The following is a 16,542-nucleotide window of genomic DNA, read 5'->3' as shown; positions in this document are numbered from 1 at the left end:
ATGAGGTATTGCAGGTGACGCAGGAAGATGTAAAGATGGTCGGCGGTTCTGAAATTTGAAAGTCGGATTCTGAGGTGGAAGGCGCGATGTTGGTGAAAGGTGGGATAGGAAGGCGCGAGGAAGGCACCTCCCACCTGACCCCTTCCTTCCATTTGCGAAATTCACCGTCACCTGGCTACCCAAGTCACCACAGCTGGATGCTTCTTCAGATGATCATGCTATTATCTCCTATCAAGATCAAAAAAAGACCTCCCTCATCTAAACAAAAAGAAGCCAGATCAACTCCATACAGAAGCCCATGTTGCAGGACAAAACCGTTTTAAAACCCCACAAATGCTTTTACACTTTTTTGTTCACCTTTTGTTGACCCCTCAGCTCTTGTCCTTCTTGTGCTTCTTCGCCTTCTTGTGCGTCTTCTCCCCAAAGGCCTCTTCATATACGTCCGCCGCCGTAGGTCCCGCCTTGCGCTTGGTCTTGCTGGACTTGACGCTGACCACACCGGACTTGCCGTCCTTGACCGCCTGCTCTGCCTCAGCCCACGCGGGAGTGTCGCCGTCAACCTCGTATCTGGGATGGTGGTTAGAAGTTGTTCCTCTGTGATAGAAAAACGCGTGGTGGAAAGCTTACTGGTCAAGAGGAAGGGAGTCGATGAGCTCTCGTTGCTTCTTGCGCAGCTTGGCAAGAGCCTCGTCGCCTCCCTCTTCGAGTTCATCCTCGAGGGACGTCTCGAGGGGCTGGAACCTCTTGTCCACGACTTCATCGTCGTGGGCGCCGGAAGCGTTCTCTCTGCTCACGCCAATAGCATCGGCCTTGGGCAGCTCAGACTCGACGGCGGCAGAGACCAATGTGCTGAAGTGAGATGTGACCTTGCGGAGAATCTTAATGAACATGGCCAGGAGCTGCGATGAGGGGAGCGACAGCTCCTGAGAAACCACATCCATATCCTTGCGTTGCAGACCGATGGCAAGCAGTATGGCCTGCTGCACACCAGTCAACTTGATGTCTGCCTTGAGCTTGCCAGTGAAGTAAAGGCTGGCAAGCGTGGGAACGAGATCGAGAATGACGTGGTAGTCCAGCATGTTGTTTGCGTACGACTCGAGACGCTTCAGGTCGAAAGGCGTCAGGAGCCTATCGAGCTCGACCTTGGTCAGGGCCGTAGGCTCAACGCCATCAAGTTTGGCGCCAGCGTTGGCAGACTCGTCGATGCTGAGCGCAACGATCGACTGGAACTCCCTGAACTGGTAGGAAAGCAGAGACTGGAAGCGACGCTGGAAGTCTCTGGCGAAAGCGCCGAGCCATGTGCGGTCCGCGGTGTTCTCCAGCGGTCGGAGCATTACGCAAGTGTGCTCGCCAGTCAGGTCGTTGGCGGTTTGTCTGAGATAAACGGGAGCGAACTGGGCACGCTTCCAGAACTTGTGGAGGGGCTGCGTCAGGCCGTAGCTGACACCGACGTAGTCCAGGGCCGCAGGTCTAATCTCGGAGAATCTGGCAAACAGGGGCGGGAGCTTCTTGATGTCTCTGATCTGGATGTCATCCGCGAGCAGAGAAGTGTTGGCCAGCTCGGTGTCTGTCACTCTCGTCAGGGTCTCCTCCATACTGACGTCGGAGTCTTCAGACAGGTTTGTGAACTTCTGCTCGTAGAAGTCGGTAAGGAGTTGGAGCGCCTTGGTTCCGTATCCCATCGACACATACTCGGGGTTTGTAGCTATCCTGACGACACGGGCACCGGAAAGGGACGCGAACTCCTCATCCTGGTACTGCTGGCTCACCAGCCAAGGAATAAGATCACCGGAAGGCCGTTGTCCTCTGCTCAAGCTGTTGATGACACTCTGTCTGCTGATCTTTCCTTCCAGCGCAACTTGAATGACGCATAGCGGTTCCGGGAGCTTGCCATCTGTTGTCGGAGCAATGAGCACGTAGAGCTCGTGAGCGGGGGCGTCACTCATGAGCTGGAGATCATCGGGAGAGTTCTTGTAGTGACTGGCAACATACAGCGCCACCATTTGCTGCAAGAACTTCTCGGGGATAGGGTGGAAAGAGAATAGGGTGTCTCTGTTGACCTTGAGAAGCTCACACTGAGACGGGTCGGGGCAGCCCTGACTGCCGGCCTTGGCCTTGGGTAGCGTGGCGTCCAGACACAAAAGCTTGTTCAGCCACTTCTCGACTGAGTCACCCTGGGCGTATCGAATGGGTTCAGACAAGGTGATCTCACGGAGAGAACGGCTGGCCTGGTGGCTCGAGCCTTGGTCCTTGGCGGTCTTGCCCGTTGATCGGTCGGCAACTTCTGTGTCGCCATTCGTCTTAGCTCCAGGCCTTGATTGTTCTCTGAGCTGCTTGATGAGCTTAAGCGACAGAGAACGACCAGTTCCCTCGTAACCGTTGATCGTAGAGGCCATGAAGACGAGGTAGGGGCCCATCAGCTTGCGGACCAGGGGCAGAGGGATAGCAGCAGCCTCATCAATGACAACGAGCTCAGCCTGGCCGAGAACGTGGGCATCCTGCGGCCTGATGTACTGGATAGTCTGACGATGCGCGCGGTGGATGTTGACTCTGACAATGGCCTTGTTGAAGTCGGGGTTCGTGGACTGAATGATGGAGTAGTCGGCGTGGTCCGCGTAGCCGAGTGCGTCAAAACCCTTGAAGATGAACTCGAACAGGGTCTTCAAGTTCTCGGGCGAAGGCGAAGTAATGAAAATGTTGCTGTAACCGTGCGCGACGGCGGCGGCCACCGCGACACCCATGGCGGCAGACTTTCCGCGACCTCTGGCAGCCGTCAATGTCACAGTGCTCCTCAGCGTCTTCTCTGCAATGGCGTCCACGAATGTGAGCAGCGCCTTGGCCTGGTCGACCGTCTTCGCGAGGGTAACCAGGGAGCCGACTGGTTGGGTATCTTGGAGTGACTCCTTCATCTCCTCCAGCTCCTGCTGCGCTGCGGTTTTGGGCATGTCGTTCTCTGCCGGGGGCAGCGCCTTGACGTTCTTGCCGCCCGAAATGGGCAACACGTTGAGCTCGTCATCGATGACCAAGCAAGAGTCGCAGCCGCCGAGAGACAAGATGAAGCGCTCGTTGAAGCGGGCAACAACGTCCTCGTGGGCCTCCGTCCGGTATCTCGAGTGGATGTCCATGGACATGGTGTAGAGCTGCTTCAAGCTGTTCATGCCCTTCAGGAGAAGAACGACCAGACCACCTCCCTCAACCGTCTCGATCGTCCTCGCCAGGATGTTCGGCGTCATGGCCTCGAAGTCTTGCAGAATGCACATGCCGAAGGTGTTTCCCAGCACCTTCTCGGTTTCCTTGTAGTAGACATATCGGATGTTGTGGAGAGATACGAAAAGCTCGAAGGGGTCTTCGTTGTTGGCTTCGCGGACGCCTCGCTTGATCTCCTTCTTGATCTTGGTTTCGCGCTTCTTGCGGTGACTAGCAGGAAAGTCATTAGTCGGAAACTCGTGTAAGTGCACCAAATCATCTTACCTGGTGAAGCCGAGAAGCTTGTTCTTGTATGCCCAGAGCACGGACTTGTTCTGCTTCACGTCCGATTGCGACATGATGTAGTGGAGGTGGACAATGGTATCCTTCGCATGGTCACCCACGACCACGAAGAAGCTTCGCTTCTTCTCTTGGATGCCATTGCGGATGAGGGCGGGAATCCGCTGATCTCTGTCATAATCTGTGAGTAACTAAACAGGATAAGTAATTGGTGTGAGACTTACACTGCCTTGCGCGACATCTTGAAGCTCGCAGGTAGCGGGTACGGCTGGCAAGAGAAGGGTGCGGACGTGCTGTGCTCGGCGCAAACTAGCAATCGTCGCGGACCTCAGAAATCCAAAAATTTGGCGGAGAGAACATTTTCTGCCGGGCGGTCAGCTAGCAGGTGGGCAGAAAAGGTGGGGTGCAGGAACTTTTCCGCTACAATCACCCCACTGCATGTTGCCCGCCACACCTGGTAAGATCTTCACCAAATTCACGTACGATGTAAAGGCGCAATCCGGGGGAATGTTTGAAGCCATGAATTCCTTCCCTTTCTCATATAGCTACTAATACACGTTTTGTGTTGTACAGGATGTCTTTGCACCATCTGGGTCTCAAGTGTCTGGGGAGACGCGACACAATCATGAGTGATGGGCTCTGGATGCAACGTTTGATAATTGCTATCTGATGCAGAAGCTATCTCCCTCTTTCTATGTAGCCTTGGAACTGATCAAAGGGAAAGAGATGAATTCGTTAGCTATGCCGAGCCGAACACCAATTATGAGAGACCGGTTCCCCAAAAATGCTCAAGAAAAGTATGAAAACCGCGGGCTTGTATATACGGCCACCCCGGCTTAGATTCTGTCCAGCTTGCGGCGCAGGTTGCGCGTGCGCTTCATCAGCTTCTTGTACTTCTTCTTCTTCATCTTAATCTTGCGCTGGCGCCTGACGCTGAGGGCGTACATCGTGTTGCGGCCGTTCGCCTCGTCGAGTCTCATCTGGCGGAGAAACATGCGCTCGCGGAAGGAGCGCGGCGCCTCGTCCGACATGATCTTTGGGCTGTGGGCGAGGACTTGAACCTGGCCGTCGGCGTCCGTCGTCTCTTCGATCGTGAACATGGCCTTGTACACGCGGTGGTGAGTGGTCTCCTCGACCACGTCCTCGAATGCGGCCTCGGCGTGGGCCTCGGTGGCACCCTCCTGCTGGGGCGGGGGAGGGGGGCGGAATGGGACGAACTGGCCGGCCATGGCGTTCAGCTGGACGTAGACGCTCGACTCGGTGCCGTCGGGGTGCTTGAGATCGATCTTCTGAACGGGCTCGCCTGACGCATCGACTTCCCGGTGGACGGTCATCTTGGCCATGGCGCCCTCGAGATCCTCGGTCGCTCGTGATAGCGTGTTGATGACGTCGGTAGTCTTGCTGGCCCTGGTTCGGGACTTGAAAATGGCGGCAAAAGCCTCGTCGGTGATCGACTTGGGCATGCTGTGGGTCACAGATATCGGCCGGTGGAGGGAGAAGAACGTTGACAGTCCCAGTGCTGCGCTGTCAGTCAGTATGCGTAACATCTCGATCTTTTTCGAACCTAGACCTACCCTCTTGTGACAGGTGTTGTGTGCTGGGCACGCTGGGAAGCCTTTGCGCGGCATCCCTCTCGGCGCTGTCCTTGCTCTTTCGTTTCCGCTTCTCGCCGCCGGCCTTGGTGTTTGAGTTGGACGAGGTCGACGCATGGACGTTCTGACCCGGAGTTTCCTTGGATCCGTTGTTATTGGGACTCGACGGACTCGAGGAGGACCATCGTCTCTGGTGACCGCCGGGTCTCTGGACCTGGTGCAGGTTGAATGTCGCCGCAGCCGCTCTCGGAGCGGACGTGCTCAGGGAGGCGGCGAGGGGAGACTGGGGCGTCGAGGCGACCACGCGCCGCACCGATGAGGGCAACATTGTCGCCGGGATGCGAATACCGAGCGATCGGGGAGGAAAAGGTGGTTTTGGAGGTTGTTGAGGAGGCTGAGGCTGCTGCCGACAGTGTCGGTTGATAGATGGCAAACCCGGATTTGGCCGCAGAACGGGAAAAGCTCACTGGTCCGCGGACACCTGGTTACTTAGGCATCCGTTGTGCACAGGCCACCAACGCTTCCCGTGGGCTCTTCGACGCAACAAGCGCTCTGGAACTAACAATGTTGGGCTGGAGATGAAACAACGTTCGTGTTGTAAGTGTCAACTTGCCAAATCTCAAGGAATGATGGGAATGAACGTTCTACATCAGCTGCGGACCGACTGTCTTTGGGTGTTGTTCTCGATGGACTTATCGAACAGTCACGGGACCATAAGCGCCCTGAACGCATGACCAAGACTCACGCAATTCACCGATTATGACACACCGCTGGTCCCCAAAACAATCCCAAGCCTGTCGTCCTTGGAATTGCCATATTCCTTGCATACTCGACCAGCATCTGCACATTATCTTCGTAAGGAGATCCATTTACTCCTTATCACTCTCACCCCTCGAGGGAGTATCCCACCTCCCCCGCTTCCTCGCCCATCTTTACAAGCATTCTCCGCATGTTCTCAGCGCGAGCCCTTTCCTTCTCATCCAGCGCTCCGAGGTCGATCTTATCAGCCCAGCCCTTCAATCCGTGTTGCAGCACATTACGCGCCCGGAGAGTGCTGCCGTTCACATGACCGGCACTCCCATGCAGTGTCATGCGCTCCTTGCTGGCAACGTAGGCCCCTCGGTGAAAGATGTTGTTGTTATAAAACACGATGTCGCCAGCCTTCAACTCCACCAGGAGCTGGTTGGGGATCTCCTTCTCGTACGGATCTGCGTTGCGTTCAACGTCGGTCCTCGCTCTTGTGTGTGATCCAGGAACCACGATGAGACTCGAATCGTCGTACAGGGCGAGGTTCCACTGCGCAGAGAAAGCTGGCTTGTTGAGCCGGTCGAGCTCCTCCTCGGCCGTGGCTGTGGCCGGGATGTCATCCCGGTGCCACCGTAACTCGAAGTCGTGGTCTGGCCGAATGAGCAGGTTGAAGAGCTCCATGACCAGGTCATCGTCTGTGCATTGGAGCAGTTGTTTGGTCGGCTCAATGACGGCGTCCGAAAAGTAAGTCCGGATGAAGACGTCGTTGTTGGGCATATCCGGGTGCATCATTCCCTGCACACCCCAGATGCCCTCCTTCGGCGGTTCGGGGCCGGCGAGCGGCCATGGCGGGAACTGCTTGGGCAGTGTCCGTACGTTAGGCCATCCTCCAGACCGGGCCAACGCCGTGGCTGTTTGAGTGGCTTCTCGGAGTTTGGTGAGTTGCTGCTGGGATAGGATCGAGGGAATGACTACGAAGCCGTCCCGGTTTAGGCGCTCGAGTAAGTCTGAGGTCATGATTTTGGAGGTATCTCGCGAAATGATTTGGTAAGCTTGACACGAAAGCGAAGTCTTTCTCAGCTCTGATGTCTTAAAGCGAAGTCTGCTCGATGTTTGGGTTGCCCCCTCGTCTACCTGACGATGTGCAACGTTGCAGTGACCTAGACTCTGTCGCGGAGTCGTGGTGGGGTTCGTGAGGAGATGGCGAGAACCCACCTGGTTGTTATTGCTGCAGTGGTGAGACTGAAAGATAAGGGACACGGGTCTCGGCGCTACGTGTGCATCTGCGTGGACTTGGCAATTCCCGACAGCCTTCAGTCATCAACGAGTTGTTGTCGCTGACAAGGGCGATTTGGCTCGTCAGCCCCGGTCGTCCGGGGCTCTCCTCATCTTCCCCGCCACCGGAGCTCATTGGCCCTGCCGGGACTGGCGCGGGGTTGGCCGATGAGCCGCAATCTCCAACACCAATCCCCTCCGATCTCTGGTGTATCTTACCACTACATAGCGCCGTTTCCTCCAGAACATGGCGAGCGGCATCATCTTTTCCGAACAGACAAGTCGCCGGTGACCGTATCGGTAGAAATTTCGTCAAGCCATAGATGACGGATCCGCCCATACGACCGTCGAGTTATGGATATCAAGGCCTCCAACGGCGTGTAGCAAACAAGGAATCGCAGACTTACCTGCTTCCTAGCAACGCCAACGATCTCAAGCCACTAATTTGGAGGCAGAACAATGTTTTCTATTAGATGGAAAATGACGCTTTTAGTCTTACGGGTTGAAGCCTCCTATTAACCTACCTAAATATATATAGAACAATGCGAGGCACTAGTACTAGCAATAGTAGCCCATATAGTGACTATTTACATTAACTTATATAGGTCTACAGCCTCCTATCTCTTAATGCCTCAATCATCTAAGGTAGATTGCTTAAGTTTATCTAGTGGAGGCCATTACAATAGGTACTAGATAGTAGGCTTCTTAAACCAGCTTTCCTACCTCCCCTCCTGCCTTCTCTCTTACCTAGGTACCTTCTTACCTTCCTTTTCACCAGCTGGAACAGCAGAACAACTGAGAACATCCCAAAACATCTAGAATATCCTAAATCATCCCAGAATATCTAGAATATCTAGAACAGCCCAGGACATCCCAGGACATCCCAGGACATCCCAGGACATTCCAGGACATTCCAGGACATTCCAGGATATCTAGAATATCTAGAATATCTAGAACATCCGGAACATCCAGAACACCAGAACATCCAGAACACCAGAACATCCAGAACACCAGAACATCCAAAACACCAGAACATCCAGAACACCAGAACATCCAAAACACCAGAACATCCAGAACACCAGAACATCCAGGACATCTAAAACACTAGAACACCAGGACAACCCAGAATACCATAACATCTAGAACACCAGAACACCCAGAACATGGGGGACATCAAGAAGACCGGAACATCCAGGACATCCAGAATATCGAGAGCACCAGAACACCAGAACATTGAGAACATTCAGAACACCGGAACATCCAGGACATCCAGAATATCGAGAGTACCGGAACATCGAGAATATCGAGAGCACCAGAACACCCAGAACATCCAGAATATCGAGAGTACCAGCACATCGAGAATATTCAGAACCCCGGAACATCCAGGAAATCTAGAATATCGAGAGTACCGGAACATCGAGAATAGTCAGAACCCCAGAACATCCAGGAAATCTAAAATATCGAGAGTACCGGAACATCGAGAATAGTCAGAACCCCAGAACATCCAGGAAATCTAGAATATCGAGAGTACCAGCACATCGAGAATAGTCAGAACCCCGGAACATCCAGGAAATCTAGAATATCGAGAATACCAGAACATCGACAACATCCGGAACATCTAGAACAGCGGAACACGAGGCGGGGACATGTCCACGGGTATTGCATCCAGAATCTCAGAACACCGGAACGTTCTAGAACAATAAAAGCCAAAGTAAACCTAGAGAATTTTTAGCATCTGGCTCTGCATGATCGTAGTGTCGACGACATGCAGTTGCCACAAATGCTGGCCTTCACGAGCGGACCCGACCGATCCTTACCAATCGTCGACACCGCTGAAGCTTTGTGTGCCGCCGCCATGGCGCATTAGGGCCCAAGAGGTTCCTTGCCTGCCGCAAGATTTTGTCGTCGATTCATCAGGCCTAGTCGTCGTCATGAACCTGCCCAGCCTCACCGACATCACCGCGCTCATCAATGTGTCGATTACCGTCCCAGCCGGCGGGAAGGAGCCGGGTGAACCATCGTTTCGAGCCCAATCTCCTGCCACGGCACGCTGATAAGCACTTAAGTCATAGAACGGGCCCGAGATGAGGCAATAAGTGGATATTCAGTTGGAATACACTCAGGATGACAAGAGGCAGCAGAGGCGACAGAGGCGACAGGAGACTCGGCGACAGAGACACAGCTTCCAGGTTGGTGACAGACGGGAGACACAGGTGAAAGAGACAGCCCTGGAGAGGACAGCACTTGCCTGGGCTTGCAGCCTCTCGACGCCTCAATCATCCAGGTTGCCTGTCACTGGACTTCCAGGTTTACGCAGGTGCCCACTTGGCTTTGTTGCCTTACGTAAAAAGGGTTCGGCGCGACCTTGCTGCACCACGTGACATCCAATTTTACTGATTGCGGTCCTCTCCAGAAATCTATATAAACCCGTCTTCTTCACGCAGCTTTTGAATTTGGAGCTTCCTTTGAAGCATACTTACCTTATTCAGTCCGTCGGGGATCAAGAAATCCGGCTGGCAGAGAGGGAGGCCTGCATTGCACATCGCGGAGTCGACCTCTCTCGATTGTCCTTCGGGGCCATCGTGGGTGCAATTTTTGATGCATTTTCCTTGTTTTCATTGTGTCCGTTGCCTCTGCGCAGCGGTATGAAGAAGACGCGACCACCACCAGCCTACGCCCAACGGACTTCCACGAATTCGCTGGCAGTGACAATGTGCTGCTTGCCCGTATGATTTTGTGACTGCTCCGTGTTGGCTGACCGATGGGGGACGTGTCCAAGGTGCGTGGTCTCGATGACACTCGCCCAGCAATCTGTCAATTTCTCGTCGGCAACGCTTCGTTGATGCGTCGTTGCCTTGGGTGCTGGCGAACCCTTCACCTTGGAGAATGCATTGCAGGTGTTCTCGACAGCGTTTGTCTCTTGAGCCGGCGATTTGCGGACGACGCGTCGATGACTCCTTGCGCTGGCTGATTCTTGACCTGGAGGACGCTCCCAAGGTATTCTCGACGACGTTTATCCCTGAAGTCAGCGATTTGTCGACGACTCCTCAACGATCCATCGACGATCGGTCAACAAGTTATCGGCGCTTCGTCGACGCTTTGTCAACGATTCGGGCCTGACACAGCTCGAGCACGCCATCGTGGAAGGAACGCGGTGGGAGGAGCTCGATTCGAAATTTCTGCACTCGCTGGCAGTCGCTTACCACAGCAAGGCCCTCGACACTCCCTGTAGCACGATTCCACGTATTCATTATAGACGACGAGTAGTCGCCGCTCACGTCACAAAATGAAAATATCTTGGACACGAGACGCCAGACTTCATTCCTGCACCCCAGACCCAGCCAAACTGTGGACATCGTGGATCTCGGGGAGCACTCGCCGGATGGTACATCACCTCGTTTATTGCATTAGGCACTTCGACGGAGTACTCTCTTGGGCAATCCCGAATCGCATCGTGTTCAGTATCGGAAAAGTCCCTTATCGAACCCCCTAAAGTGATAAATCCCATATTTGTTGCTTCTGGACCGACGGTCAACCGCAGGAGCTTCCGCTGAATCAAAGTCGTTTCTTGTTTCCCAGCAATCAATCTCCTCTGTGATTCTCGTTGGTTTTTTGACCGAAATTAAGAGTCCGCCGTCACGTGCAGGAAGCACACCTAGCGATCATCATCCACCTTCCCTGCTGGGCAAGCACCTCCCCCAAACCTGGAGCCGCACCTCTCACCTCTCGCCTCTCACTTCGTCCAACCAGCTCACATTGGCCCAACCCCAATTCACTCGCTCAACGACTTGTCCTGTTCCGCGGCCCCGATATCTTGCCCTTGGTTCTCTCTAGACGTCGATTTTCATTTCTGGTCGTCCTGTTTTCTGGATTGAATCGAAAATTCCGGCCCATCGCGTTCTCCGTTTATTCCACCAATCTCAGAAGACCTTCACAATGCTCGGCTGGTAAGAGCTTCATCCCTCAGCTCAAGCTTAATATGGCTGAACCGGGTAGCTGACCACGTTCGCAGGTATCAGGCAAGACTTGCGGCCCGCCCGCTGCTCACCCAGAGCATCACCACCGCCATCCTCTTTGCGACCGGTGACCTCACAGCCCAGCAGCTCGTCGAGAAGCGCGGCTTCGAGAAGCATGAGTGGGCCCGTACCGGCCGCATGGCCCTCTACGGCGGAGGTAAGTCTTCACCATCCATCGCCTCAGCATCAAGCTGTTGGGAATTTCAAAAACAGCTTCGCTAACCCTCTCGCCAGTCATCTTCGGCCCCGCCGCCACCACATGGTTCAAGTTCCTCCAGAACAACGTCGTCCTCCGTAACAAGAACCTCGAGATCCTCGCCCGCGTCGGTGTCGACCAGGGCGTCTTCGCCCCCGTCATGATTGGCGTCTTCCTCACCTCCATGGCCACACTCGAGGGTACGCCCCCGCAGGAGAAGCTCGAGAAGAACTACACCACCGCCCTCACCTCCAACTACATGCTCTGGCCTTTCGTGCAGATGATCAACTTCAAGCTGGTCCCGCTGCACCACCGCGTCCTGTTCGTCAACGTTATCAGCATCGGATGGAACTCCTACCTCAGCTTCCTGAACAGCTCAGGTTAGATTGTCAATTACACGTGGTCGAGAGTTGCCTCGGTATGTGAAGAGGAGGCGGAGGTTTGGGCCCATTTACCCTTTCCTTTTCAGCGCTAGAGCTTTTGCGACATTGTTCCATGCCTTGGGTATGCTTGAGAGACAGCGGACGAAGGATAGACCGGTGATTACAGGTGATTGACTTCAGGGCCAGCGGGGAATATACTGCACCATTCATCATTGCATGAGCAAAGGTCTTCAATACAAGTACTTATGAAAAGCCAGCACTGGCTGTCCCAGCTTCTTTGAAGCCATCTTTCACGGCCATGCTGAGCCTGTGATGAAAGGGGCACCTAGACCTGGACCATAACTATGCGACCTGTAGCTCCTAAGCCAATGCATCACAACTCTTGCAACCCCAGATGCACATGCATGTCCCAACCACCCCTCCCAGTGTTTCTTCAGCTTATGTGAGGCTGCTTTGAGTTGACTCTTAGCTAACCATATGGGTTTGAAATGAGATATCAGAAGTAAGACAAGTGCTGTCTAGGTCCTGCAAAAGTGAAGTTACAGCCACGGGAAGGGGGCAGGATCAGCAATTTAGAAACTCCTGAAACTCACTCTGTCAGGTATATGTAAGTTATTCAAAGCTCACCTGGGCTTTGTGTTCCTCGATCTCAGCTTCATATCACCCAGAAACACATGCACCAAGTACGCATCATCTATCTTGAGCACCGGATGAATGCTGGCACGATGAAGGTGAATCGGATCGGTTTTCTGTTATTCGTCGCTCCCCTGTTCGTATGCGAGCTTGGAACTGATCTATTCAAGAGCTTCTCTCGATTTTCGTGCTGTACTTTGCCTTCTTCGACTCGGCGTAGGACAGTTTCTCGGCCTTTAAGACCGCGTGTTTCTCGCGTGGAAACACGGGATTTCAGCACATTGCGAGTTCTTTGCGACATGGTCATTCTTTCTTCTACGCCCGTGAAAAGTCAGATTTGAGTATATTGCTGTCAAATTGTATGGATGTCTTAGGTCAGATGTATGAGAGAGTATCCTCGTCCTTCCCCATCGTCTCCTATGCTCGTTTATTAGACTCCAACCGCTCACTCATCCTTCCATGGCGTCTGGAAGTCAACACACTACCTCATATGGCGCCCAAAGCATGTCTCGCGGCGGCGGACATGCGTAAGAAGACACTCTGTGATTCAGGCACATCGATACTATTCCAGAGGCTGATGGAGCTCGCTTCTGACCGGTAGGGCGGGACCCTTAGGTGTTGTTTTATAGTAGACGAAATTGTTTAAACCGTGAAGACTTGTGGGGTGGAAAATTATGAGATGCTTGCGTTGTTGATCATGTCATTTGCCTAAAAGGCGACTCAAGTCGAGACAGCTAGGCGCGTTTCTCGATGCTAGAGGACTAGAGAGAGTTCACTCAGTATCTCCCAGCACCTGACCTCATTCTCCTGCATCACAGGGCAAACCGGTTACAATCTCAACGGGCCCCTGCATGCCCGTACCGTACATACAGAGCACCTCGGCATACCTGTATTCCACGGTTCAACGACTCGTACGCAAGACGTGACCCTGATTAGGTTATGCGTTCGGCATTGGGCCCAGGAGAACTCGACGCCGTCGAAGTATTGACATGCAATAAGACCTCAGAGACCTAGGCGGACAAGACCGAGAGCCAGCTCCTGGTTGACCAGATAGACGGTGGCAGATATCGAATCATCTTTTACATTCGGGTTGTTGTTGAGCACCATATTCTCCGTCACGTAGAAAAGTCCAATGTGATCGAAAACTTCCATTGGTTGAGCCAGTACTGAGTAAGCGTTTGTATTTATATTGCGAGTGGCTACAATCTCAACCAGTATGCAAGAAAGCGAGTTCCACAGGCGAATGGCAAAAGGAAACATTATCCATGTCTGTATCTGATTCTATGCTACCATCTTCTCGTATCTATGATTGTTTGCTATCAGTAATGATACTATGAGCCTGCACGAAGCCTTTTATCATGAAGTAGACACCCGAACTGGCCAAGACCAACGTCCCTCATCACAAGGGCTTATTCGCGAACCCGAGCTCCTTGTTCCCGCCATGGAAAACCACAAACTGCGACTTGAGGAAGACATCCCCGTAAATCGCAAACGGCAGCGCCGCGGCGCTCTGTATCCCGCCAAAGCACGTCGTCGAGGTCTCGATCGTCTGCCCGTCCACGGGCGCGAACTTGATGAACTCGCCGGGCACCACGGCCTTGTAGTTGCCCATGTCGACCGTGAAGGACGGGATCGGGTCCTTGCAGTTGAACGTGAAGCCGCCGTTGGTGTTGTCGAACTTGGCGCTGGCGATGTTCTGGTAGTACGCCGAGACGATGGCGTCCGGGAGCAGCATCAGCGTCGTGCCGGTGTCCGCGATGGCCTGGTGCGGGGCGGAGACGGCGGCGCTGCCGTTGGAGCCGACGGTGAAGCCCTGGGCGGTGAACTGCCAGAAGCCCTGGGTCGTGTTGGCGGGGACGAAGGCGATGTCGCCGGTGAACTCGGTCGTGTCGAGGAAGCCGAAGTTGTAGTTGCCGGCTGGGAGGTGGTTAGTTGAGAACAAGAGCGGGGAGGTGGCTATGACACTGACCTGCTGCTCTCTTGAGATTGGCAGTGAAGAGAGGCGTCGCGAGGTTGGTCATGGCGTTCTCGAAAAACGTCTTTTGCTTGGTAGGCTTGACGGTGTTGATGTTCCCGAACGCCAACCCGACGAGTCCTGACTGGTTTTGGTTCCGGGAGAAGGACGCCGATACCGTGTTGGCCGACTCGACGGCCTGATTCTCTACCGTGACGCCACCAATGGTCACAACATCCGTGTAGACGTTTCCGCTGGACGAGCTTCCATCGCCGTAGGAGATGGACCACGTCGCGCCCTGGACGGCCTTGGCGCTCGAACTAGCGTTGATCTGGTATATGGTCTGCCCCACGACTTGGGTGATTGGTGTCTCACTGCTGAAGACCCAGAGGTCGGACGATCCGGTGTCAAAGTTGAGGTTCAAGGTCTGAGGCGGCGTGCCGATCTGGACGGGGCAGAGATACTGGCTGTCGAACTCTGCCGGGATTGCGGCGACCTCACCTGAGGAGTGTCAGCGCAAGTTTAACCACAGCAGATTTGAACATACCGTTACCGGCGGTACCGTTCCCCTTGTTTCCACCACCAGCTCCTGGTGTAGTGGTCGTACCATTGCCCTTCGAGGCCCCCGCGCCATTGTTGCCGTTTCCACCTTTGCCCTTTCCCTTGCCTCCTTTGTGTCCACCCTTGGATCCTTTCAACAAGCCAAGTTCACCCAAGATCTGGTCGATGAGCCCAGCAAGATCGTCTGGGATGGGATGTCCGAACTTGGAATATGCTCTGGCCAGTGCAATAGGCCCACGTCGAGATCCGTAGTAAAAGTCTGGGTTGGGAACCTGCTCGATTCGGAATGCCGCACCTCCTAGAGTAGCAATGTCAAACCTCGCATCTGACTTCTTCGAAGGAGCCGCATCGACTAGATGGGTTACGAAGGGAGCGAATGCTGCGACTGCAGCCGAATGAGTGAAGCGCATGGCCACCTATAGAAGTGAAGGCCCGGCGAAGGAGTGAAGCCAGGTCAGGAAAAGCTCACGGAGCTCTATACAAACCCTCGAAACTAGCAAAGAAATCGTCGAACAGAATAAGCAACAGATGACAAGTCCTTAAAATGCGGAGAGCCATGGGGAAGATATGCACACAAGCTTTTGCCAAGTTCGCTTCCCCATTTCGCCCACGCATAGATCGACTTCGGAGGGACTGTTTCGAAATGCGCGATTGCCAAGTCGCAAGTGGGAGATCCTACCCAAGCGATTACGAATCGCAAATAGAAAAGAACAGCCCGCCTTTGCGGCATGGCGGCGGGATCGGGAAGGACGAAGGCCAGGGGTAAAATGGTTCGAGTTCGCCGGCAGAGGCCGGGAAAAAGGCGTTAGAAGAGGCGCATCCGTCGACATTCTGCGACGGTCGATCAATCATGTCATCTCAAATCATGTTCTTCAATGGCACTGTCTTGAAAGGACGACGGTTGGCGGTGGAAGCCGTATGCTTGCCTTCCGAAACACTGTAAGTCGGGCATGCGACCCCTGTCGGCAAAGTCAACCACGTCGTGATGCCGAAGTTCCGGACGTGTCATGGAAGACTTCGCCTGTCCCGGGTTCCGGAGTGGTTACCGAGAATCGCAGGCCGACTGTGTCTGTTGTCGCGATGCGAGATAAAATTCCATCATCTGAAGTCGGCAGCAAGATGCGACGAAAGAAGTCGACCCAACGGTTGTACGTAGTGGTGAACATCGGCGGCGCCATTGCGAAGTTTAAACTTGACCAGTGAACGGGAATCCCATGAGGGGTGCTCTCCGGGATGTGGTGGAATTCATGCATGACTGAAACGACGTCTTGATCCTGATTAACATCAGCTCGTTTAGCCTAAGGGAACCGCCAGTTAGTTTGTTCGCTTTCCGCAAGGGAAAGATGACCATCATAAATCTCGAGTATTGGTGCGGCTTTCTGCGCCAAAGGAAGGGGCAATCAATATCAGTCCAGCAACAAGCAGGTTCTGGCGCTAGGATACTGCCGCGAATTCCACGAGGAGTGCGAATGAAAGACTTCGGATTCGGGGTCGGCCAGGTATTCGGAATACCAAGTTGAAGCGGAAGATGTCGAAGAGAGGTCGTCCAATTTGAGATGGATGCAAGCGAATGGTGTTGTGACTTGGCGCGGCAGATCGCTGCAGGTTCATCTCTGCAAGACACCTTTGCCTTGATTTTGTTCGACATCTGACACGGCCAGATCAGGTTTTCCCGGACTTCCACCACCCTGACGGGACG

At 53.9% G+C, this 16,542-nt stretch overlaps 5 protein-coding genes across 5 annotated transcripts; 1 reads left to right on the top strand and 4 right to left on the bottom strand.

The window, feature by feature from the left end:
* Positions 1-371: 371 nt before the first annotated feature.
* Positions 372-3,802, bottom strand: CkaCkLH20_05558 (nucleolar atpase; the record flags this gene model as incomplete). Its single annotated transcript, XM_038888276.1, has 4 exons — positions 372-567; positions 628-3,417; positions 3,472-3,657; positions 3,711-3,802. The coding sequence occupies 4 exons, from the start codon at positions 3,800-3,802 to the stop codon at positions 372-374; spliced, it is 3,264 nt and encodes a 1,087-aa protein (XP_038746173.1).
* A 520-nt stretch (positions 3,803-4,322) lies between these two features.
* Positions 4,323-5,406, bottom strand: CkaCkLH20_05557 (duf1713 domain-containing protein; the record flags this gene model as incomplete). Its single annotated transcript, XM_038888275.1, has 2 exons — positions 4,323-5,005; positions 5,061-5,406. The coding sequence occupies 2 exons, from the start codon at positions 5,404-5,406 to the stop codon at positions 4,323-4,325; spliced, it is 1,029 nt and encodes a 342-aa protein (XP_038746172.1).
* Positions 5,407-5,963: 557 nt separating this feature from the next.
* CkaCkLH20_05556 (phytanoyl- dioxygenase) lies at positions 5,964-6,842 on the bottom strand (the record flags this gene model as incomplete). The annotated part of the gene is made up of 1 exon (XM_038888274.1): positions 5,964-6,842. The coding sequence occupies one exon, from the start codon at positions 6,840-6,842 to the stop codon at positions 5,964-5,966; it is 879 nt and encodes a 292-aa protein (XP_038746171.1).
* A 2,189-nt stretch (positions 6,843-9,031) lies between these two features.
* On the top strand, positions 9,032-11,697 carry CkaCkLH20_05555 (integral membrane mpv17 pmp22; the record flags this gene model as incomplete). Its single annotated transcript, XM_038888273.1, has 3 exons — positions 9,032-9,120; positions 11,113-11,273; positions 11,351-11,697. 3 exons carry the CDS (start codon positions 9,032-9,034, stop codon positions 11,695-11,697), a joined length of 597 nt encoding a protein of 198 aa, XP_038746170.1.
* A 2,030-nt stretch (positions 11,698-13,727) lies between these two features.
* Positions 13,728-15,253, bottom strand: CkaCkLH20_05554 (uncharacterized protein; the record flags this gene model as incomplete). The annotated part of the gene is made up of 3 exons (XM_038888272.1): positions 13,728-14,245; positions 14,298-14,783; positions 14,830-15,253. The coding sequence occupies 3 exons, from the start codon at positions 15,251-15,253 to the stop codon at positions 13,728-13,730; spliced, it is 1,428 nt and encodes a 475-aa protein (XP_038746169.1).
* Between the last annotated feature and the right edge of the window lie 1,289 nt (positions 15,254-16,542).

The sequence above is a fragment of the Colletotrichum karsti genome (assembly GCF_011947395.1).
Source record: "Colletotrichum karsti strain CkLH20 chromosome Unknown Scaffold16, whole genome shotgun sequence".
NCBI lineage: Eukaryota > Fungi > Ascomycota > Sordariomycetes > Glomerellales > Glomerellaceae > Colletotrichum > Colletotrichum karsti.
Note: the sequence above shows the minus strand (reverse complement) of the source record. Positions and strands in the feature narration are given on the sequence as shown.